At 42.1% G+C, this 26,094-nt stretch overlaps 1 protein-coding gene across 1 annotated transcript; it reads right to left on the bottom strand.

The window, feature by feature from the left end:
- Positions 1-9,137: 9,137 nt before the first annotated feature.
- LOC147970885 (uncharacterized) lies at positions 9,138-10,036 on the bottom strand. Its single transcript, XM_087523702.1, has 2 exons — positions 9,871-10,036; positions 9,138-9,793 (listed from the first exon to the last, which is right to left on the bottom strand). Exons 1-2 carry the CDS (start codon positions 10,034-10,036, stop codon positions 9,138-9,140), a joined length of 822 nt encoding a protein of 273 aa, XP_087379828.1.
- Between the last annotated feature and the right edge of the window lie 16,058 nt (positions 10,037-26,094).

Below are 26,094 nucleotides of genomic sequence, written 5' to 3'. Positions count from 1 at the left end.
TGCATGTTACACAAGCTGAGCAAAATCAGAGGCATAATTTGTTCCATACAAAGGGAGTTGTGAAGGAACGTTCTGTTCATGTGATCATAGATGGAGGGAGTTGCAACAACTTGGCTAGCATGGAGATGGTGGAGAAGCTATCTCTCACCACAAGACCACATCCACATCCTTACTACATCCAATGGTTCAACAATAGCGGCAAGGTTAAGGTAACACGTACTATTCGTGTGCATTTTAGTATCTCTACATATGCTGATTATGTTGATTGTGATGTGGTACCTATGCAAACATGTTCCTTATTACTTGGTAGACCATGGCAATTTGATAAAAATTCTATACACCATGGTAGAAACAATCAGTATACTCTTGTTCATAATGATAAAAATATTACTTTGCTTCCTATGACTCCTGATTCCATTTTGAAAGATGATATTAATAGAGCTAATAAAGCAAAACAGGAGACAAATAAGAGTGAAAATCAGATTGTGGCAAAAGAATTTGAGCACCAAATGAAGCCTAATAATAAACCATCTACTGTTGTTTCTGAAATTAAATTGAAAAGTGCATGTTTACTTGCCACCAAATCTGATATTGATGAGCTAGATTTTAGCAAATCTGTTTGCTATGCTTTTGTGTGCAAAGAGGCATTATTTTCATTCGAGGACGTGCCTTCCTCTTTGCCCCCTGCTGTCACTAACATTTTGCAGGAGTTCGCTGATGTCTTTCCACAAGACGTGCCATCGGGATTACCACCTATTCGAGGGATTGAGCATCAAATTAACTTAATTCCCGGTCCTTCGCTACCCAACCGTGCACCATACCGTACCAATCCAGAGGAGACGAAGGAGATTATGCGTCAAGTACAGGAGCTGCTCGACAAAGGTTATATACACGAATCTCTTAGTCCTTGTGCTGTTCCTATTATACTAGTGCCTAAAAAGGATGGTACGTCGCGTATGTGTGTTGATTGTAGAGGCATTAATAATATTACTATTCGTTATCGTCATCCTATTCCTAGGCTTGATGATATGCTTGATGAATTGAGTGGCTCTACAATATTCTCCAAAGTTGATTTGCATAGTGGATACCATCAAATTCGTATGAAATTGGGAGATGAATGGAAAACAGCATTTAAAACTAAGTTTGGTTTATATGAGTGGTTAGTCATGCCTTTTGGGTTAACTAATGCGCCTAGTACTTTTATGAGATTAATGAACAAAGTTTTACGTGCTTTCATTGGACGATTTGTGGTAGTCTATTTTGATGATATACTGATTTATAGCAAATCTTTGGAAGCACATTTGGAACATTTACGTGCTGTTTTTAGCGCTCTACGTGATGCATGTTTGTTTGGTAACCTTGGGAAGTGCACCTTTTGCACTGACCGAGTATCTTTTCTTGGCTATGTTGTTACTCCATAGGGAATTGAAGTTGATAAAGCCAAGATTGAAGCTATTGAGAGTTGGCCGGATTCCAAAACGGTCACACAAGTGAGGAGTTTCCTTGGCCTCGCTGGTTTCTATAGGCGTTTTGTGAGAGATTTTAGCACCATTGCTGCACCTCTCAACGAGCTTACAAAGAAGGATGTGCCTTTTGTTTGGGGTACCGCACAAGAAGACGCCTTCACGGTATTGAAAGATAAGTTGACACATGCTCCTTTACTCCAACTTCCTGATTTTAATAAGACTTTTGAGCTTGAATGTGATGCTAGTGGAATTGGATTAGGAGGTGTGTTATTACAAGATGGCAAACCTATTGCATACTTTTCTAAAAAATTGAGTGGGCCTAGTCTGAACTATTCTACTTATGATAAAGAATTATAAGCTCTTGTTCGGACTTTAGAAACATGGCAACATTATTTGTGGCCCAAAGAATTTGTTGTACATTCTGATCATGAATCATTGAAACACATTAAAAGTCAAGCAAAACTGAACCGTAGACATGCTAAATGGGTTGAATTCATTTAGACTTTCCCTTATGTCATTAAACACAATAAGGGTAAAGAAAATGTTATTGCTGATGCATTGTCTCGTCGTTATACTATGCTTTCACAACTTGACTTTAAAATATTTGGTTTGGAGACCATCAAAGATCAATATGTGCATGATGTTGAATTTAAAGATATATTGCAGAATTGTAAAGAAGGTAGAACATGGAACAAGTTCGTCGTTAATGATGGATTTGTGTTTCGTTCTAACAAGCTATGCATTCCAGCTAGCTCCGTTCGTCTTTTGTTGTTGCAGGAGGCGCATGGAGGAGGACTAATGGGACACTTTGGTGTGAAGAAGACGGAGGATATACTTGCTACACATTTCTTTTGGCCAAAGATGAGACGAGATGTTGAGCGTTTTGTTGCTCGCTGCACTACATGTCAAAAAGCTAAGTCACGACTCAATCCTCATGGTTTATATATGCCTTTGCCTTTGCCTGTACCTAGTTCCTTGTTTTAGGTTTACCTCGAACAAAGAAGGGGAGGGATAGCATATTTGTTTTCGTGGATAGATTCTCGAAAATGGCACACTTTATACCATGTCATAAAAGCGATGATGCTGTTAATGTTGCTGATTTGTTCTTTCATGAAATTATTCGCTTGCATGGTGTGCCAAATACTATTGTTTCAGATCGTGATACTAAATTTCTTAGCCACTTTTGGAGATGTTTATGGGCTAAGTTGGGGACTAAACTGCTTTTTAGTACTAGTTGTCACCCCAAACTGATGGACAAACTGAAGTAGTCAATAGAACATTGTCTACTCTGCTTAGGGCTGTTTTGAAGAATAATAAGAAAATGTGGGAAGAATGCTTGCCTCATATTGAATTTGCTTATAATCGTTCATTGCATTCTACTACTAAGATGTGCCCTTTTGAAATTGTGTATGGTTTCCTACCTCGTGCACCTATTGATTTGTTGCCTCTTCCATCTTCAGAGAAGGTTAATTTTGATGCTAAAGAACGTTCTGAATTGATTTTAAAAATGCATGAGTTAACTCAGGAAAACATTGAGCGTATGAATGCTAAATATAAACTTGCTGGAGATAAGGGTAGAAAACATGTTGTGTTTGCGCCTGGAGATCTTGTTTGGTTACATTTGCGTAAAGACAGATTTCCTAATCTGTGCAAATCAAAGCTAGTGCCACGTGTTGATGGTCCTTTTAAGGTGTTAGAGAAAATAAATGATAATGCATATAAACTTGAGCTACCTGCAGATTTTGGGGTTAGTCCCACTTTTAACATTGCAGATTTGAAGCCTTATTTGGGTGAGGAAGATGAGCTTCCGTCGAGGACGACTTCATTTCAAGAAGGGGAGGATGATGAGGACATCAATACCATTGTTACACCCACAGCCCCTACTGTTACATATACTGGACCAATTACTAGAGCTCGCGCACGCCAATTAAATTACCAGGTACTTTCGTTTCTTGGTAATGATTCTAATGTTCATGAGATTATGATGCTGCCTAAATTGGATACATTTGTTTTGCTTACAAATGAAGGGCCTAGCTTGGAGAAGGATGAACATTGGAGCAAGAACACGCATGGAGTTGATGGCATGCGCAAGGGGATCAAGAACGGAGTTACAAGTGATGATTTCAGGACTTTGAAGCCGCCATAAGGAGTGCATGAAGCCTTGGACGTAATATACAAGATGCCACTTCATAATATTCGTCCATAGGCTATTCTAGGTGCTGCGTCACCTTATTAATGGGCTAGGCCCATGTAATTTCGAAATACTTAAGTATAGGCTATTTTTAGAGTCCGTATGTGTGGGGAAACAAGAGTTAGGGTTGGTTTCGGACCCCACCCTCAAGGGCCACGAAATTCCCCCCTCTTCCTCCATATATACAGCCCTTAGGGCATCGTTTAGACTTTGGGTTTTGTTTAGATTAAAAGTTCGCCATAGCTGCAACTTCTCGTACTTCGTTTGTGTCCAACGACCAGACCAAGACGTCACAGAACCCCACCTTGATCAATAAAGCTTTCATCTTATATTCGCAATATCCAGATTGCAATCTCAGTTTCTTGCTTATTCTTCGTTTGCTCGCAGGAAACAGACCCTCGTGGCCAGGTTGATCGTGCTCCGGCGTGGTCAATAACCCCTCGGAAGATGGTTTAGCGATTGCTAAGGCGCGACGTCTCGCACATTCATAGTCGGATCGTCAAGGTCGACTCCCACAGAAAACGATAGCCACCATCTCATCGAAACATCGGGACACCTTTGCCTCTATCACCGGCTTATGCCAAGTTCATGGCAAGACCTTGTTATGTTTATCTGCAGCTTAAGATGCCGGGTCATAAGGGGACCATCACGGTGCATGGGAGCCGGGAGATTGCTTTGGAATGTGAAGAAGGTGATGCGGCTTATGCTGAGTCGGTTTGTGCTCCAGAGGAGCTGAATTTTTATAAGGACAATGTTGATCCGGCAGATATGACTTCTCTGAAAAATCCAACTACAGAGCATGATCCAGTGCTAAAATTTAAATCAGCTGAGGAGACTAAGCTGGTTGACTTTGTTCCTGGCGATTCATCCAAGTAGTTCAGCATCTGCGCTAACCTGGATTCGAAATAGGAAAGCGCGCTCATTGAGTTCATTTGTGAGAACCAGGACATCTTTGCATGGAAACCTTCTGACATGCCAGGTGTACCGAGGGAACTCACTGAGCACACTCTTAATATAGATCCTAAGTTTAAACCGGTCAGGCAGTTTCTCCGCTGCTTCAACAAGGAGAGGCGTAAGGCTATTGGTGAAGAGGTAGCCCGGCTTTTGGCAGCAGGGTTTATTGTGGAGGTCTTTCACCCTGAGTGGCTAGCTAATCTGGTGCTAGTACTTAAGAAAAACGGCACTTGGCGTATGTGTGTGGATTACACAGACTTAAACAAGGCCTGTCCAACTGATCCATTTGCTCTCCCTCGTATCGATCAAATTATTGATGCTACGGCAGGTTGTGACCATTTGTGTTTTCTGGATGCTTATTCTGGTTATCATCAGATCAAAATGGCAGTTAAGGACTAGGAGAAGACAGCTTTCATAACTCCCTTTGGAGCCTTCTGCTATGTATCTATGCCTTTTGGGCTCAAGAGTGCCCGGGCGACTTATCAGCGCTGTGGCCAGAATTGTCTTCATAAACAGATTGGGCGCAATGTTCATGCTTATGTGGATGATATTGTGGTGAAATCCAGAAAAGAGGAAACATTGATAGGTGACTTGAAGGAAACTTTTGATAACCTCCGGGTTTATAAGATGATGCTTAATCCGGCCAAATGTGTCTTTGGTGTACCGGCAGGCAAGCTCTTGGGTTTTCTGGTGTCTAACAGGGGCATTGAAGCTAATCCAGAGAAGATCACATCTATCACATCTTTGGCTAAACCGGCGTGTATGAACAATGTTCAGCGTTTGGCGGGCCGAATTGCAGCCTTTAGCCGGTTTATCAGTCGCCTTGGGGAGAAGGCTATCCCTTTGTATCAGATGCTAAAGAAGACGGATCACTTCGTCTGGAGTGATGCTGCTGGTAAAGCGTTTGAGGACTTGAAGAGACAGTTAGCCAAGCCACCTGTCCTTGCGGCTCCGGTCGATAAAGAGCCCTTATTGCTATATGTGGCTCCTAATGCCCGGGCTGTTAGTGTGGCTATTGTTGTGGAGCGCAAGGAGGCCAGAAAAGAGTATCCGGTTCAACTGCCGGTTTATTATATCAGCGAGGTGCTTATTGAGTCCAAACAGAGATACCCACATTGGCAGAAGCTGGTGTATGGGGTTTTCATGGCAAGCCGGAAGCTCAAGAATTATTTCAAGGTCTTCCTATCACAGTCGTCAGTTCAGCCCCCTTGGGAGATATCATCCACAACAGAGAAGCAACTAGCCGGATTGCCAAATGGGCTATTGAGCTTCGACCTCACGAGTTAAAATATATTCCTCGCACAGCAATCAAATCCCAAGCACTTGTTGACTTCATCAATGATTGGACAGAGTTGCAGGCACCGGAGGAAAAGCAAGACAACACTTATTGGACTATTCATTTTGATGGGTCCAGGCAATTGGAGGGCTCGGGGGCTGGAGTCATATTATCTTCCCCACGAGGTGATAAGTTTTGTTATGTTCTCCGTTTAATGTTCCCTTGCACTAACAATGCAGCTGAGTATGAGGCCTTGCTCCATGGTCTTCGGATGGCTAAGGAGATGAGTTTGAGCCGGGTTAAGTGCTTTGGTGACTCGGACCTGGTGGCTCAACAGGTGTCTGGCACTTGGGATTCCAAGGATCCACTCATGGCGGCGTATAGACGAGAGGTGGATACAATGGCTGGTCATTTCAAGGGTTACCAGGTTGACCATATAGACCGGCGAAAGAATGAAGCGACAGATGCTTTAAGTCGCTTAGGCTCTTAACATAAACTGGTGCCACCCAATACCTTTCTAGATGTGCTGCATAATCCGTCAGTCAAGATACCTACGGAGGAGGATTTGGTTGTGCCTGACCCAAAGGCTCAATTGGTGGCGGCTCTTCACGTTATTCCGGATTGGACGGTCCCATACCTGGCATATATGAATTGGGGCGAGTTACCAGACGATGAAACTTTGGCCCGACAGATAATCCGGCGATCCAAGTCAATGACCATTGTCAATGGGGAGCTACATCATTGCAGCGTAATAGGGGCGTTTCAGCGTTGTGTGTCTCCTCAAGAAGGTTGTGAGATTTTGCGTGAGATCCACGAAGGAGATTATGGTCACCACGCTGGTTCAAAATCCTTTGTGGCTAAGGCTTTTCATCACGGCTTCTATTGGTTGGCGGATCATTCTGATGCTGAGGGTTTGGTAAAGAGGTGTGACGGTTGTCAGAAGTTTGCACGCCGTGCTCATGTTCCGGCCCAAGAATTAAGGATGATTCCAATCACTTGGCCATTTGCAACTTGGGGGCTGGATATGGTTGGACCCTTTAAGAGGTCCAAGGACAAGAGGACCCACTTATTGGTGGCGGTTGATACGTTCACCAAGTGGGTAGAGGCAGAGCCAGTCAGCAAGTGTGATGCGGCAATGGCGGTTCAATTCATCAAAAAGGTGATCTTCCGGTTTGGTTTCCCACACAACATTATAACTAATAATGGTACTAACCTGTCCAAGGGTGCTATGGAAGAATTTTGTCAACGTGAGCACATCCGGCTTGACGTATCATCAGTGGCTCACCCCCAATCTAATGGTCAAGCAGAGAGGGCCAATCAAGAAATTTTGAGAGGTATCAAACCCCGGCTTATGGTTCCTTTAAAGCGGACGCTGGGTTGTTGGGTGGAGGAGTTACCTTTCATGTTATGGAGTATCAACACCCCACCGAACAGATCTACGGGTTACACGCCTTTCTTCATGGTTTACGGAGCAGAGGCGGTTCTCCCTAGTGACATCCATCACGACTCACCCCGTGTGGCGGCTTATGTTGAAGCTGATAATGAGAAAGCACGCCAGGACTCACTGGACCTGTTAGATGAGGAGCGTGATCTTGCAGCGACACGTTCGGCAATTTATCAACAAGATCTGCGACATTATCACAGCCGCCGGGTTAAAACCATAACTTTTCAAGAAGGCGATCTGGTGCTCCGGCTCATCCAGGATCAGACCGATATGCACAAGTTATCCCCACCTTGGGAAGGGCCTTTTGTGGTCAGCAAAAATTTGCACAATGGATCATACTACCTTATCGATGTTCGAGAGCACAAAGACTCACATAAATCGGAGGAGGAGACCCAGCGGCCGTGGAATATAGCTCATCTTCGGCCTTACTATACTTGAGCCACAGGCTCTTCTTGTGTACATAATTATGACAATGTATATATTATGATCAATATAATAAACCGGAGCCTCAGCTAAAGCGGGGTCTCTGTTGTTTTTACATCATGTGTGTTTACATGGGGGCTTCTATTTATAAAGCGGAGTTCTACTAATCCGGCTTATAAAGCCATGCATATAAAAGGAAATCACTAGGGGGCTTGGTCGCGAACCAAAGCTACGCCTCTTGATCGGCTTAAGGCCAAAGGGAAATCACTAGGGGGCTTGGTTGTATTTGCACCGTAGCTACACCTCTTGATAGGCTTAAGGCCAAAAGGAAATTATGTGGGGCCAAAGAGAGTGTTGCACCAGCACAACTCAAACATAGGTACCCACCGAGCACAGCTCAAATGTTGCTTGGGGGCTCTTTGCTTCTCAAAGAACAAAGAGTTTGCACCCTTGCAATAGGCTATCAAGCCAGGCTTGGAAGCCAGGTGTATTCACCTAAAACCCCGGGTTATCCTGCCTTTTTAAGTAAGCCACTCTGTCCAGGTAAACCTGGTATGACCCGTCGAATGTTTGACAGGTCAATCTCATAGACCCTGAACTTGTCAAAGTTAAAACGATTATTGGTTAAAGATTGAGGTCCATCTTAAAAGGATTTGAAAAATGGTTTAACTCAGTGGCCTGGCAGCCCATGAAAAGCCTCGATTTAGGGCCTGGCAGCCCATGAAAAGCCTTGTGTTTTTTGCAAAGTTTTCTTTCCTTTGATAAGATCCATAAATATTTTCTGATAAACTGGCGTTTATTAAAACCCGGCGTGGCTTTCAGCGCTAGGTTGTCAGTACATGATCAGTTCTAATCCGGCACTTATTGATTCGGTCTGGTTTTGACTACAAGTCACCAGTATTATATGGATAAACCGATGTTCATCATAACCCGATACGGTTTCATCGTAAACCGGCAAACATGGAAGGAGTCATCAATACTCCAGATTGGTGTTATTACCCTTACTATAAGAACAGATTGGTCAACCAACGAGGTGATTCAATGTAACACGTATCATCTATTTTATATCTAGTTGTTTTTAAATACAACCTTGGCTCTACACCTAGGCTATATATTTGGGCATCATGACCCGTCCAGCGGTAAACCGCCAGGACACTTTCAATCTCTTGTATGCAGGAACAAGTTAAAATACAGCCACTGCGGATTATGCATATAATAGATCCCAAAAGCATGGCGAGTTATCAATATCAAGAAAAATAAGTATGCTTGACGGCATAACAGACAAGTGTTTGAACTAGCCTATTACAAGGCGCTTTAATGCCCACACAGAATAATTGTTTCGGCAAGAGTGTTAGGCTACGACAGGTTAAACCGGCCTTCGGTTTAGGATTCATTACCAGGACGAATTGAAGATTGGGGATCATCTTGCGTCGATGCATCTTCCTCCTCCCTACCCAGTGGCTGGAAATCAATGGTTGCCCAATCAATTCCAGTTAAGGCTTGGAACACGGCTTCTTCACCTATAAGGTTGGAAGGATCAATGTCAGGGGCATAAGTGTGCTTACGAATTGGCAGAACAAGATCTTCTACATCATGTGTTGGCGCATGATATCTTTTCTGATCAGCATCATAAACCGGCTGATAATGAGAGAGATCCGTTTCTTCCACCAATTTGCTCGCTAAAGATCGCATTTCCCTTGTCAGCCTTCGGAGATTGTCATTGTTAAATTCTGAACCATCTTCCTTCACGCCAGGATAGCCTTTGCCAATATCTGACGGTTCAAGATCTGGAATCCATGCCTTGGCCCGGATTAGTGCAGTCAATGCGCCTGACCTTGCCGCTGATCTTTTTAATTCATCCAACCGGGCAGGCAACATTGACAACTTCTCAATGGTTTCTTTTATCAAGGTTGGAGGAGGCTTGTTATGAGCAGAGGTGCAAATAGCCCGTTGGGCTCCGGAATATAACTGCTCTATCAAAGTATAGGCAGCCTTCAGCTTCATCCGCATGTCAGAGCCCAGATGAGTAATGCGGGTCCCTGTGACATTACAAGCATCAGTAAACCGGTAACAGATGAGATAAAATGAATTAAAAAAATCAGATGAGGATACTTACCAAATACAATAGAGGTCATAGCGTTTATCTGCTGCTTTAAACCGGTCAGCTCTTCGACCACTGGTTTTAGGGCTGCTTCTGCGTCCTCGGCTCTTTTTGCTAAAGCGGCTTTCTCTGTGTCCCAATCTGCTCGTTCCTTCTTAAAGGTCTCCTTCAGCTTTTCCATAGCTGCTAAGGCATTGATTAGGTCCTCCTTGGCTTTAGAAGCCTCCGCTTGCTGAGATTTAATGTTCTCTTGAAGATCAGTGGTTTGGGTGTCCTTTTTGCTCAGCTCAGCCTATAAAGGAAAGACATAACATCAGTGGGCCGTATATATTTGAAGTACCAAGCACATAACAAGTTATGAACTTTGCACTTGGGGGCTAATGCCTATTTGCTTCATTATCAGAATTTTTTTCAAGTCCCAAGTGTAATACAAGCATTATTCTTGGCACTTGGGGGCTAATGTACGTCTGCTCAAAGTAACAGTGGTTAAAGTCCCGGTTCACCTTGGAAAGATAAACCGGCCCTTGGGGACTACACAGGTGCAAAGTTGTTCTAAATAAGTATGCAGAGTTGTGATATCGCAAAGTCCCGGTTTTTGATAGCCATCATAAATCGGCCCTTGGGGGCTACTAGAGTTGGTACTTACAATTGGACTTAAGAGAGAAAAGGTTATGTAATTACCTCATAACGCTCCTTCATTAGATTCACTAAACCGGCTTCATAGTCATGGTTTGTGTACAGACGGTTTAAAAAACCAGAATGGAGTTCCTGGGGAGGTGGGCATAGCTTGATAAATCGGTGCTCCATTTGCCTTTTACCATAGCAGAACGTTCCTCCTTGTCTCTATGCTTTGATAATACAATAGGGTTGCCAGGGGAGGTGTGGCGAACGCCAGTAATGATAACATTATCTTCCTTGTCACCGACAGCCTTCACTGGAGTTGACGGGATATCAACAGCTTTAACCGGACTAGACGGTCCATCATCAGTACGGACCGGGCTCGTCAGTTTATCAGCATGGTCTGCTGCTTCAACTTCTACTTGTTCATCAAAATCATGATCTTGAGGGGGCGGATCATCCAAAATGGCGTCAGCATTTGGACCTTCCAGTTCTGGAGTTTTCTCCGGTTCAACAACCACATGGTCGTCAGACGGTTTATTCGCCCGAGCCTTCTTGCTGGGTCTAGCCTTGGCTCTGAAAGGAAAAATATGCAAGGGTTAATATAGCATGCAAGTATAAAGCGTCAAAAGATTCAGTTAAAATACTTAACCAACAACTGTCTTAAGAGGAGGGAGTTGTGTGGCCGTTGACTCGCCAGATGATGAATGAGGCGTTCCCTGATAATTTGAATCGGACGGATTAAGAGGTTGTCGGAAATAACCTGCCTTGGTATAAGAAGTATCAGAAGTGGGTGAGACCTCAGGTCGATGTTTCCGAACCAGAGTGTTCGGTAAACCGACCGAAGTGACTACTTGGCCGCTGTGCCGGGTTGTGCGGCGAGCTTCGTGTTGCTGCTTCTTCAAAAGAAATTTTGGGTCCAAGTGAGCAAGGGGTGAGAAAATTTTATTTTCCGGATTGTTTGACGGATTTTCTATGTTGATGGAGTGTCTGAACCAGAGGGAAGAGTAATTACCTCTGCGTGGTCAGCCTGGCTGCCTTCAGCGTCATCCTGATAATAATCATTGTTAATGAGGTGTATGAAAAGCAAACCAAGAGAGTCAAGTTCTACCTCTAAGTCTGGATTATCGACGTCTTCGTCGAGGTTCAGCCCGGTGGATTCAACCGCCTTCTTCTTGGCAGGCCTCTTGACCGCCTTCATCTTAAGTTGAGGGGGTTTCACCGTTTATTCTTAAGGTTTCTTCTTCCAAAATGGGTCATCGCCCTGTTAAAAGAATTGAGAAAAGTTATAGGAGATTACACAGATTAAGTACAAGCAGGAGTGAGGCAATGCTTACAGCTGGCGGTTTATTCAAAGTGTAGTAGGGACTTAATCGGGTCCTGCTACAGACAGTCTCTGATTCATTCAGTATCTTCTTCACAGATTCAGTAACTTCAGCTTCTGTCAGCTCAATATCAATATGATGTTGACGGTCTTTTGAGTCACCAGTATACTCGCACATTAAACCGGGGCGACGGCTTAAAGGCAATATACTCCATGAAATCCAGAAGTGAACAAAACCAACTCCTGTTAGACCATTGGCCATAAAGGCTCTAAGCTTGGAGAGCTATGGAGCATATGTAGCCCGTTCTTTGGTAGTCAACCGTTGCGGAAATGGATGTGTGTTGGTAAGCCGGTGAGGACGATAACCCGCAGAGGATTCTCATCATTAGGGGAGGTATCTTTACAATAAAACCAAGTCTGGTTCCATTCTTTAGGATGGCTACGGAGTTTGGCATGAGGGAATCTGGCATCTTTTCTCTTCTGAATTTAAACACTGCCTAGTTCGGTATTGGGCCCGTCTACAAACTCAGTACGGCGGTTCAAATAGAAAAAGTCCTGGAATAGCTCAACAGTTGGCTCCTCTTGCAGGTATGCTTCACAAAATACTTGAAAGTCGCAAACATTGGACACAGAGTTTGGTCCAATGTCTTGAGGATGGATCTGGAAATTGGCAAGCACATCATGGAAAAACTTGGACCCGGGCGGTTTAAAGCCACGGCTCATGTGATCAACAAACACTACTACTTCGCCATCTCTGGGGGTAGGAGGGTTTTCTGGACCGGGAACTCGCCACTGGATTTCACTTCGCTTTGGTAAAACGCCAGTTCTGACGCATCCATCCAGTTGCTCTTCAGTAACCCAGGAAGGGACCCAGTTACAGGCATAAAATTGTTTGGCCATTGCAAGTGAAGAGCTGGAAAAGATTAATGCCGGTTTATGATTCATAATTGACAAAGCATAAAGCACAACAGGTTAAGAAAAAGGCATTCAAGCATGCAAAATTATTAAACCGGAGGCTGATGCTGTTATAAATGGTAAAGCGACGGGCGGTTTACAAGGGGACTAATGGCATATGACGGATTGTTTTCTAAAAGGATAAACCACCTACGTAGATGAGGAAGGTACAATTCTGAGGCAAAAAACGACTAAGTGAGGGAAAACAGGTTTCACAAGTTCACATTGGCATTTGGGATCTACCATAGGTCAGGAAAATAAAAAGATTTAGACCTAAAAAGTTGGTTCTGGAGCAGTTCGCAAAACTCCAGATCGGTTTATACATAGAAGGCATGGTTTGATAGCCAAGATAAAAGACTGCTATAGCTACCGCACGGAACGCATCAAAGTTGAGGTCTGCTGTGTATGAACTAACGAAGAACAAGAGAAGAACACCATGAACCCGTGTGAACCCTAAGTGGATCTACAGAGGAACGAGGGAAATACTTACCGAAGTTGTTGAACCAGCGGAGGTGCGCCACGTTTTTCTGGTGCGACCAGGTTGATGCAGCGGCCGACGGTGACGTAGAGGTGAAAGCTCGACGGCGGCGGCGATGCTTGGGTGCAGAGGCATCGCGAGGTGGAAGAAGAGATGAAGAGGCAACAGGAGGAAAAAGAAAGGGATCCTCAGCCCTATTTATAAGGCAAAGAGATAAGCGACAGGTGCGGGAATCGAGGAGCCCAAAAAATGGATATATAACAAAGGTTGTCACCTCGATTGTTGGATGCTCATCAATAAAGGATATCTTCGGCTTTAATGAACATGTGACGTCACGGCGGTTTACTACAAATCTGGGGGATGATGTCACGACGGTTTACAAGATCTATGCAAAGGTGCAAATGGAGGAATTTTTCTAAGTGTTGAAGATTGACATGAACAAGTTCAAATCAATCTAGGGCCTAATGTTGGGGATATTACTATTAAGTATAAACCGGCCACAAGGGGCCGGGTTATGTTCACAAGGAGTTAGTCGTGCTTGAAGCCCATGAAGATAAAAGGGATGGCGTTTTACGGAGGAGATCTAACATGAAGGCCCAGGGCCCAAAGGCGATTAGGGCCCGTAGATGTAAACCGCCATATGATATGTAACTTATGTTGTAAGGCAAGGAAAGGTAGAAACCGAGCCGAGCACGTTTATGAACCGGCCTCGGGATTCTGTAAACCGCCGGGCGTCAACCTGTGTATATAAAGGGACGACCCGGTGATTTAGGGACAATAGACAACAACTCGAGAGCCAGGCAAAGCGGATTCGCTCCCTAGTCATCGAAACCCTAACAATTCCATCACAACTGGATTAGGCTTTTACCTTCACCGTAAGGGGTCGAACCAGTATAAACTCTTGCGTCCTTTGTCCGCTTTAACCCCTTTAAGCTAACCCATAGCGATGGCTCCACGACTAAGTCCTTTCACGAGGACATCTGCCATGACAAAACCACGATAGTGGGCTTGTCCTCCGGTTTCCATGGCATAGGTTCACCATCACAATAAGATGAACGAGTCTCCGGAGCCCTGAAACTTGTAGCTAAACTCATACCTTTGAATCTTGCCTCGTACTCAAAATTTTGGTTTTGAAGATGGCCTTGGAGATAATCAGTGTGTTCGTTGAGTTGGAAGACGATATCCTTCATTGGCTGGCCATCCACCTTGTTGTCTAATACGTCTCCAACATATCTATAATTTATGAAGTATTCATGCTGTTGTATTATCATTCTTGGATGTTTTACAATCATTTTATAGCAACTATATATCATTTTTTGGGACTAACCTATTGACATAGTGCCCAGTGCCAGTTGTTGTTTTTTGCTTATCTTTTACATCGTAGAAAATCAATACCAAATGGAGTCCAAACGCAGCGAAACTTTCTGGAGATTTTTTTGGACCAGAAGACACCCGGTGGACCAAAGAAGTAATAGAGGGGAGCTCCAAGGGGAGCACAACCCACCAGGGCGCGCCCAGGTGGGTTGTGCCCACCTCGGTGGCCTCCCACACTGCCTCTTCGCCCTATAAATTCCCAAATATTCCAAAAACCCTCGAGGTAACCCTAGATTACAAGTTCCGCCGCCGCAAGCCTCTGTAGCCATGAAAAACTAATATAGACCCCATTCTGACACCCTGCCAGAGGGGGAAATAATCACCGGTGGCCATCTTCATCATCCCGGCGGCCACCATGATGAGGAGGGAGTAGTCCACCCTCAGGGCTGAGGGTTTCTACCAGTAGCTATGTGTTCAATCTCTCTCTCTCTTTCATGTTCTTGAGATGTCACAATCTTGATGTATCGCGGGCTTTGTTAATATAGTCGAATCATATGGTGTTTTCCCCTCTCTATCTTGTTGTGAACCGAGTTTTCCCTTTGAGATCTCGTTTTATCAGATTGAATACTTTTATGGATTGAGAGCACTTGATGTATGTCTTGCTATGAATACCCGTGGTGACAATGGGGTATCATACTGATTCACTTGATATGTGTTTTGGCACTCAACTTGCGGATTCCCGAGGTGACATTGGGGTAATCTATGCATAGGGGTTGATGCATGTTCTCGTCTTTTGTTTCTCCGGTAGAAATCTTGGGGCACTCTTTGAGGTTCTTTGTGTGGATTGAGTATTATGAATCTGAATTTGCTTTGGTGTTATTTTAGTACGAACTCTTAATAGATCGATCGAAAGAATAACTTAGTGTTATTTTAGTACAAACTCTTGATAGATCGATCGGAAAGAATAACTTGGTGTTATTTTAGTACGAACACTTGGATAGATCGATCGGAAAGAATAGCTACAAACAATTTCTTCTTATGTTCTCCGCTAGATAGGAACTTTGAAGTGATTCTTCATCACATGTCGAGGGATGGTTATAGGATCCAATTATATTAGTATTGTTGAGAGATTGCACTAGCGGAAGTACGGACCCTAGGCCTCATTTTCAAGCATTGCAATACCGTTTGTGCTCACTTTTATTACTTGCTACCTTGCTGTTTTTTATTGTTACTATTACAAAACCAATATCTACTATCATTACTACACTTTTATTACCATCTCTTCGCCGAACTAGTGCACCTATACAAATTACCATTGTATTTGGTGTGTTGGGGACACAAGAGACTCTATGTTATTTGGTTGCAGGGTTGTTTGAGAGAGACTATCTTCATCCTACGCCGCCCACAGATTGATAAACCTTAGGTCATCCACTTGAGGGAAAATTGCTACTGTCCTACAGAACTCTGCGCTTGGAGGCCCAACACGTGTCTACAAGAATAAAGTTGCACAGTAGACATCAAGCTCTTTTCTGGCGCTGTTGCCGGGGAGGTGAGTGCTTAAAGGTATATCTTTAGATCTTGCAATCGAATCTTTTAGTTTCTTGTTTATCACTAGTTTGGTTTATTAAAGAAAACTACAAAAAATGGAATTGAGGTTGCGTCATATTATTCATCTTACTAGCATAGAAGAATTCAATAGAATGTGTGGTATAAATGATGAGCATGATTGCAATGTTATTAGTATGAATTCTTTGAATATTCATGATGCTAATAATATGCAAAGCCATAGGCTTGGGGATGTTATGTTTGATGAAGATGATATTTTTAGTCCCCCCAAGATTTGATGTCGAAATTTTTTATAATGATTGTGTGCCTCCTATTTATGATGATTATATTGATGAAAGTAGATTTGGAGAGGTCATGACTTTATTTAGTGATGAATCCACTATTTTGGAAGAGGTTTCAATTGATTATGAAAACAAAGTTGCTATCTATGATGATTATGGTGATGACATGTATGATATAGAGAATAATGATAACCATGAAACTTGTCATCATGATTTCAATTTTCAATTGGATTATCCCAATCAAGTATCACATGATAGTTATTTTGTTGAGTTTGCTCCCACTACTATTCATGAGAATAAATTTTCTTATGTGGGGAGTAATAAAATTTCTATGCTTATGGATCATGAAAATAATGCTTTATGTGATAGCTATATTTTTGAATTCATTCATGATGCTACTGAAAATTATTATGAGAGAGTAACATATGCTTGTAGGTATTGCAATAATATCAAGGTTCCTCTCTATGTGTTGAAAGTTTTGAAGTTATGCTTGTTTTGCCTTCCTATGCTAGTTGATTCTTGCTCCCATAATTTGTTTGCTCACAAAATCCCTATGCATAGAAGCATGTTAGGATTAAATGTGATTGTCATGTGATTCATGATGCTCCCGTTATGTCTCAATCTTTTACTTTTATGTGAGCATCATTGAAATCATCATGCCTAGCTAAAAGGCATTAAAGAAAAGTGCCTGTTGGGAGACAACCCAACATTTACCCCTACTATTTTTATGTGTTCACATTAGGCTACTATAGTAATCATGTTTTATAGCTTTCGTTTCAATAAAGTGCCATGGAAGACCTTTGGGATGGCCTATGGTGATAGTTGATTTGATCTTGCTGAAAAACAGAAACTTTCGCACCCAGTAAATAATTTTAATTTTTTACAAAGCGTGATAAAATCCTGATTATTTCTGAAAAAATATTTATATACAAATTTCACAAGTTTTACTAATTTTTCAGAATTTTTGGAGTAGCAAAAGTATGGTTGTTATTCAGATCATTACAGACTGTTCTGTTTTTGACAGATTCTGTTTTCAATGCATAGTTTGCTTGTTTTCTAGTTTCTATGGCTTATATTGCTCAATATAAATTGTAGAAATGATAGGGTACAGTAGGAATTGTGTGATAAAAATTATGAATCTTGTCTTTGACAGTACCATAGTGAATGATTTGTCTTTATCATACTAACCTATCTCACGAAGTTCCGTTAAGTTTTGTGTGATTGGAGTTTTGAAGTTTTGGGTGAGATATCGAAATGAGGAGAATAAGGAGTGACAAGACCCTAATCTTGGGGATTACCAAGGCACCCCAAGGTAATATTCAAAGAATATCCAGGCAACTAAGCTTGGGGATGCCCCGGAAGGCATCCCCTCTTTCGTCTCCAACATTATCGGTAACGTCACTTGGAGCTATGTTTTCATTCGTCATATGATATGAGTTTTGCTTGGAGCGTCATTTTATTTTACTAGGATTTGCTTGATGTTATTTAGAGTAATGTTTTGCATCTTTTATTTCAATAAAAGTGGCAATGATAGCCTTTACTATACTTATTTTGCAAGTCTACATGTTGCAGTTTGAAAACAGAAAGTTTATTGCTGTTGCGAAAATTCTCTAGAAAAGTTAGAATGTGATAAAATGTTGAATTTTTTTCACAATAAGGTATGATAATTTTCTACAGTGTGGTCAATTTTTATAATTTTTGGATTTACATAAGTATGAATGTTCTTGCATTCTTTACAGACTGTACTGTTTTTGGCAGATTGCTGTTATGGTTGCATTGTTTGCATATGTTTGCTTGTTTAATGATTCTATTGGAGGAGAGGAGTATTAAATATGCAGATGCATTTAGTATGCAATGATAAATTTTAATTTTACTGATTTTCTACTGTAGAGAATGATAAGGTTTTTGCATTGGTTTATACTAACTTATCTCACGAGCTCTTGTTGAGTTTTATGTGGATGAAGTTTTTAAGATTTAGGGAAACCGTGATATAGAAAGAATTAAGGAGACACAAAAGCTCAAGCTTGGGGATGCCCAAGGCATCCCAAGATAATATTTCAAGAAGTCTCAAGCATCTAAGCTTGGGGATGCCCCGGTAGGCATCCCACCTTTCTTCATCAAGAATTATCGGTTAGTATCAGTTGATCCTAGGTTTTTGCTTCTTTGTGCTATTGTTGGAATGTCATTTTATTTTGTTTTGCTTGATGTTTTAATAAAATAGTTAGATCTGAAGCTTTTAAATATGAGAGAGTCCTCAAATAGCTACCCATTTACATAACTACTCGCTTGATCTTCACTTGTATCTTTTTGGAGTAGCTTGTTATTTACTCTTGTGCTTCACTTATATCCTATGAGTAAATTGTTGAATGAATTGAATATCATGAAGTTGAAACTATATGTTCATATCATGCCTAGTGGTAGCTTCATACTGGGTTCATAAAGTGAAATCTTTTGAAGCTTGACAATCACAATATTGGTCATACAAGCAATTCATGAATGATTAGTATAAGGAAGAGAACTTTAACACGCAAATATATTATCTTGGACATCTTCTATGATTGTGAATACCCATTAATTATTTTCAAACTTGAGAAAATTAGTTGAAGTTAGACGAGGAAGACAGCGTAATGAGTTATGGTTGTGTATATTTGCATAGAAGTTATATTGTCATAGATCCTCCAACATGTGATGTTTGCCTAAGATTTTTGTTAGCCAAAAAATCGTACTAAGTAGAGATACTACTTGTGTGTACAAAACCCCTTAAATCCAGTTTCTTGCCATGAGTGTCCACCATACCTACATATGGATTGAATAAGATCCATCAAGTAAGTTGTCATCGGTGCATAAAGAAATAAAAATTGCTCCTAAATATGTTTGACCTTTTACTATAAAGGAAAATTGAGCGTTGTAGGAACTTGTGACGGCAAAGTAATAAAAGCGACGGACTGCATAATAATGGTTGCTATCATAAGGGGCAATATAACGTGACTTTCCTTTGCATTAAGAGCTTGGGCATCCAAATAAAAAGCGCATGACAACCTCTTTTTCCCTCTGCGAAGGGCCTATCTTTTAAGTATTTACTTTTATGCAAAGATTCAATAGTATGCATTCTCATTTCAACCTCAGTTATTCTCTAGTTGGCAAGCATCATGTGGTGGGGAAATATCTAGGCACATATGACCAGTCAAATATATTTGATCATGATTTATTATTGTTGATAATTATCTCTATGATAAATGAGTTGGGAGGCGAAATATTAAGCCCCTATCTTTCTCTGTGTTCGATGGATGCCATTTGTCCTAAGAATATGCTTTGAGTAGTAGCAATCATGGAAAACTATATGATGATTGAGTATGTGGAGCTCTTACTTAGACTCTGTCGAATAAGTTGAATTGCAATTGTTTGGTGACTAAAAATATAGGTTGTTGAGTTTCAAGAGAATTCATTGTTTGAACCTTAACATGTGAATTGGTTGCTACTTTAACATGAAAAGTTTTATGAGAAAGAATTGCCGTTATGATGCTAGGAAAAGTGATTGAAATTATCATTGATCAAACTTTGCACTTTGCTAGCATTCACACTTCATAAATTATTTCTTTTATCATTTACCTACTCAAGGACGAGTAGGAATGAAGCTTGGGGATGCTGATACGTCTCCAACGTATCTATAATTTATGAAGTATTCATGCTGCTATATTATCATTCTTGGATGTTTTACAATCATTTTATAGCAACTTTATATCATTTTTTGGGACTAACCTATTGACATAGTGCCTAGTGCCAGTTGCTGTTTTTTGCTTGTTTTTCACATCACAGAAAATCAATACCAAACGGAGTCCTAACACAGCGAAACTTTTTGGAGATTTTTTCTGGACTAGAAGACACCCGGTGGGCCAAATAAGTACCATAGGGGAGCTCCGAGGGGAGCACAACCCACCAGGGCGCGCCTGGGGGCCCAGGCGCGCCCATGTGGGTTGTGCCCACCTTGGTGGCCTCCCGCACCGCCTCTTCGCCCTATAAATTCCCAAATGTTCCAAAAAACCCTCGAGGTAACCCTAGATTAGAAGTTCCGCCGCCGCAAGACTCTATAGTCATGAAAAACCAATATAGACCCCGTTTCGGCACCCTGCTAGAGGGGGAAATCATCACCGGTTGCCATCTTCATCATCCCGGCGGCCACCATGATGAGGAGTAGTCCACCCTTGGGGTTGAAGGTTTGTACTAGTAGATATGTGTTTAATCTCTCTCTCTCTCTCTCGTGTTCTTGAGATGTCACGATCTTGATGTATCGTGTCGGTGCAACAAACCCTGGGTCTGTTGCCCAGACTGTGCACAGGCACAGAACAAGATTGGAGCACCAGCCTAGATCAGAGTGCAAGAGACCAAGAGATTCGAAGGACCAACATGCAGATCAGAAGGACCAAGATCAAACCAGAGAAGCAGGATATCGTCAAGAGAAAAGCCTCCCTTGTTGGGCAGGCGAGCCCGGCAAGGGGCAAGGCCACCCCCAGAAACAGACAACCAAAGCACCCCGGCAGGGCCTGCTGGGGCTCACGGAAGCAAAACCACCTCACCAACCACTCTACCACGACCCACGTTGTCAATCAGTGTGGTGTTAAGACGCAAATTGATTAAGTGGCAGCCATTCGCCACATGGGAGCCATTTTCTACAGGAGAAGCCCATAGACGACACCCGTCCTGCGACGTGTCAAGTGAGCAGGCACAAAGCTGGCAAGCCTTGCCGGGCAACCAACAATGTGACATTGAGAGGTGAATTTAATACACCCTATCAACCCGCAGAGTTAGGTGTGATAACACTTTTTTCTATCTTATCAGTGCATAATGAGTACTTTGCCACTGTGGTAACCCCTTTATCTATAAAATGAGGCCCATGGCAACCATAGAAGGGGTTAGAAGGTTGGATAACTCACCCACTCATACACGCGTAGTCGCTGCTGCCTTGAGGCAACCCCTACCGGGCAAGTGTACTACGCTCCGCCACCACCTTTCCACCATCAATCCACAAAAGCAGGAGTAGGGTTTTACGCCTCACAGCGGCCCGAACCTAGGTAAAATTGCCTGTGTGATCTCTGACGTGCTGCCCCATGCTCGTCTGCTCTTTGTGCAACGCGTCGCCCCCTGCCAAACCAGGAAGGGGCCTCTTGGTCCCATAGGTGGTCATGGTTTACCGCGACATCTTTGGCATGCCAGGTAGGGGGCTCGCTGGCGCGAACCCGAAGGCGTGTGCAGCGCGTCGATTTCCTCACCATCTTCATCTTCGACGACGCCATCGACCATGGCGCCCAAGAAGAAACCCGGTCCTTCGGCTCATCCATCCACCTCGAAGGCTCCGCCGCCCGCTGATGACCCACAAGTATAGGGGATCTATCGTATCCTTTGAATAAGTAAGAGTGTCAAACCCAACGAGGAGCAGAAAGAAATGATAAGCGGTTTTCAGTAAGGTATTCTCTGCAAGCACTGAAATTAGCGGTAACAGATAGTTTTGTGATAAGGTAATTTGTAACGGGTAACAAGTAATAAAATTAAATAACAATGACAATGTACCATACTCTTGAGATGATGTCGCGCTCACAATCCGAGGTGGGGCTGCTCTAGTAGGTGCAACGATGGAGGAATCAACCGGCGGTGGTGAGCATGAACTGGAATAGTAGTAGTTGTTGTCACCCAATGCATCCTCATGTATATGTCTCTCAAAGGTACAAGCACGAACATACATACCAGTAATGCAATGAGGAATATACTGAAATCTTGCACGGATATCATGGTTCAAACCACCAAAAAAATCTATTCATTGTATCATCCTCAGATTCTTCCATGTCACAATGATGCATATAAGATTTGAACTCTTGGTAGTAAGCATGAACAGTTTTATTGCCTTGTTTTAATTGTTCCAATTTGTGAAGCAATTCACGACGATAGCAAGGAGGAAAAAATTGTTGTCTCATTACAGCTTTCAAAACTTTCAAGTTGTGGGTTGGTTATCAATGTTTTTCTTACAATGTACACTCCACCAAACATAAGCAAAACCAGTAAATGCTCTAGTGGTAGCTCGTACTCTCTCAAGTTCAGAAAAATCATGGTGAGTAAAAACTTGTTCTACTTCAAGCTCCCAAGCTAGATAAATGGCAGGATTAAATCGACCCTCAAATGACAGTAAAGAGATAACCTGACCATGTGCATGTGTGTGTTGTCCCAACTCTCGTGATGGTGAAGATGTGTCCGTCATCCAAGAACTTCTATCTCCAGAACCTGTTATGATTAGTAGAAACAAGAAACAAAATTCGAGAATAATGTTCCTATGAACTACTAGAATGTGGTTGTAAAGTGCTCACAGTAAAGCAAATATCAATATCTTACAAGTTCTTACCATGAGGCAGGTGGTGACAGGCAACCAACGGTGTCAAATAACTCCAAAGATTGTGTAAAGCGATTGCCAGGGGAACATACGTATACACGTGTAGAAATATGTGGAGCTGGGTTGGCTATATTTGGTAGCAAAAAATTAGCAATAATCAATTCAGAGATGCAATGTTGAATAAACGCTCAATGACGGTACTATGCTGGTCCTAGGCTAGACCGGACTAGATACGCGAGCCTAGAACACTAATGAGGTCACGCCGTAGCACAACTAGCATCAATAAAGGATATGAAGTAGCTCTGGACAGCAAATAACAAGTGAAGATCACAATAGCCGTAAAGATAATGATGTGAAACAACAGCCAAGCAGGATATATCAACAACTTCCTCTCCAACTTTCCTCCGGAAAAGTTTGTGCCAATTTTTTTCAAGAATGGTGTTGACTCAAGCTTTCAAACGCAAAAAGAATCACTCAATTCCGAGTTGCTATGAGGAGTCAAAAAATTCTAAAACTGGTCTGAAAAACTGGAATAAGCTATGTTCGTGAACTTCGGAGGGAAAAAAGACCTATTTAGAAGCCGATTTTGAGGTGCCAAATTTTGAGGTGCCAAATATTTAGATGCGGCTCGTCGCGAGCTTTCATTTGAGTACTCGCGGAGCCAAAACGGACTTCGTATGAGGAAGTTATGCCTGTTTTACTGAACAATGCACAAAACAGATTCCAATCCGAATTCAACTACGAGATTGAGTCTAGATAGACCGGAATTTTGTTTTTTTCTTCTCTCTTATTTTTCCTCACAATTTTTTTCTTTTTCTTTCTCTCTTTTTTTCTCTGACTTTTTTTTTACTTTTTTCTCTCTCATTTTTTTCTCTGTCTTTTTTTCTCTCTCCCTCTTTCCAAAACAAACTAGATAAGATGCAGATTGGATCAAGCGAATATGTGAACGATCTCAACTATGATTATGATAATGAATGATGGGTAGCATGTGGTGGAAATTGATGGATGGGTGATGGAAAGCGGAAGGGATAACGATGCAGCGGCGGCGTGATTAATGTGAACAGAACTCGAAACTCTAAACGAACTAGACACTAAGACTAGCAACTCGACACGATGATGCAACCGATAATTCAACTATGCAAGCAATGAAAAGAAAATTGCAAAGGCTCAGACTGGCTTGGACAAAGGGTGAATAGATCTAACTTTTTTGTGGCTTTTTCTTGGACAATAGGTAAGAAAATAAATCTAATCTAGGAAAAACTGGAAATTCTCACCGAGCAACCCGAAAACTGATACCACTTGATAAAGGCGGGGTGTCCCGATCTTTCGATGAGATGATAACTATCGATTTGGTGGAGACGACTTTGACGATCCGACTACAAACATGCACGCCGTTGTGCCTTAGCAATTGCTAAACCAATCTCTTGAGGTTACCGACAATGCCGGAAGCACGGTCAGCCTGACCATGAAGGTCTATTCCTGCAAGCAATCGAAAAATGAGCAAGAATATGATAAAGCAATCTGAATATTCCTGTAAGCGGTCTTGGTCTGGTCATTGGACACAAACGAAGTACACGAAGTTGCAATGGCTACCTTTTAACTAAACAAATCCCAAGGAAAAAGCTACTAGATGGATCTACTTATATAGGAGCAAGGGGTGGCGGCCAAGGAGGTGGAAGGACGTCCCAAGGCAGCCTAAAACTAACCCTAGGTCATACAAGGCTCATGGGCCCAAGTGGAGGTGGTGCAACACCTTTGGACTTGTTGTTTGACTCGGATTTTGCTGCAACGTCAGATTTTTTCATCGATATCTCAACGCCCCAGACGAATTTGAAGGTGATTCCAAATGGGTTGGAAAGAGCACGAAATATACTTTCCAGCAAAAAAAGAATCACCCAATTCGGTGTCCGTTTGAAAAAGTTGTTGACATTTTGAGTCAGGTATGTATGTGCTGTCCGAATCTGAATCCAGAACGTGAGAGACTTGGACTCTATCTTCTCTTGGCCCAAAAGTGACGCGAGAGGACTTTTTGAACAGAACCTAAACTTCTCATTTTCCCTTATCTTCATATGTGGATTGTACAAATGTCCCATACACGTGGAATTAGACAAAACACAAAAGTGTGTGAAGTATTTTTGTTCTGGATAACATAAATAGATTATTGAATAGTTTGCACTAGAAATCACCTGACAAATATGCATGTATACAATATTTTTGGTCTTATCCAAGGTAGTCATGTCCTCATCAGAAACCTACAACCTCCTGGTCTCTTTCTCATATATTTGCCTTTGCGATCTACTTTTCCTTTGCATTTATTTTCAGATCTATTAAACCAAAAATTCAAAAATACCTTGCTGCAATTTATTTTATTCCGCGTTCGATCTATCAATCTACTACAAATTTACCTCACGCCCGTTTGCCTATCTTGAGGCGCGTACCCCGGAAGGGATTGACAACCCCTTTAACATGTCGCGTTGCGAGTAGTTGTTATTTGTGTGCAAGTGCTGTTTACGTTGTGTTGCTTGGTTCTCCTACTGGTTCGATAACCTTGGTTTCATATCTGAGGGAAATACCTACTGCCACTGTGTTGTGTCATCCCTTCCTCTTTGGGGAAATGCCAACGTAGCTTCAAGCGACATCAAAAGGAATTTCTCGCGCCGTTGTCGGGGAGGATCTTCAACATATACCAGGTTCCTAATCACAAATCTCATCTCCTTGCAATTTACATTATTTTCCATTTGCCTCTCGTTTTCCTCTCCCCCACTTCACAAAATTTGCCGTTTTATTCGCCCCTCCTTTTCCGTTCACCGTTTTCTTGCCTGATCTGTTTTTTTGTGCAATCTTGTTTGCCGTTATTATCGTTATGGGTAGTTCTTCCTCTATTGCTTGCACTCCCGAGAAAGAGGTTCTCAATTTTAAACAAAGGGGAGGAGAACATTTACAGGATGCTTGGTATAGGATTTGCAATGCTCATAATAGATCTATCCGTAAGCAATCTACCGTTGTTCTTCTTTGTTGTTTTTATGTTGGCATCACCACTTGGTATAGATTCGTCCTTGATATGATTACCGGTGGAAATTTCTTGATGTGTCCTTATCTTGGTGCTTTTAATGCTATGGGAAATTTAGTGGGCTCACCACCTCTCCTGATTAATGAAACAACATTGACTCTTGAGCATGTTATGGAAAGACTAGATGCTATTGAAAAGAAAATTCTCACCGAAGATCATATGGAAATTATAGATAAAAAGATGCATAATTTAGCCGCCAATATTGGGTCAAAAGTGGGGGATATTTTTCAGTTGTTAAAAGCAAAGGGTACCGTAATC

The sequence above is a fragment of the Triticum urartu genome, chromosome 5A (genome assembly GCF_056163025.1).
Source record: "Triticum urartu cultivar PI428250 chromosome 5A, HENAU_Tu73, whole genome shotgun sequence".
NCBI classification, from domain to species: Eukaryota; Viridiplantae; Streptophyta; class Magnoliopsida; order Poales; family Poaceae; genus Triticum; species Triticum urartu.
Note: the sequence above shows the minus strand (reverse complement) of the source record. Positions and strands in the feature narration are given on the sequence as shown.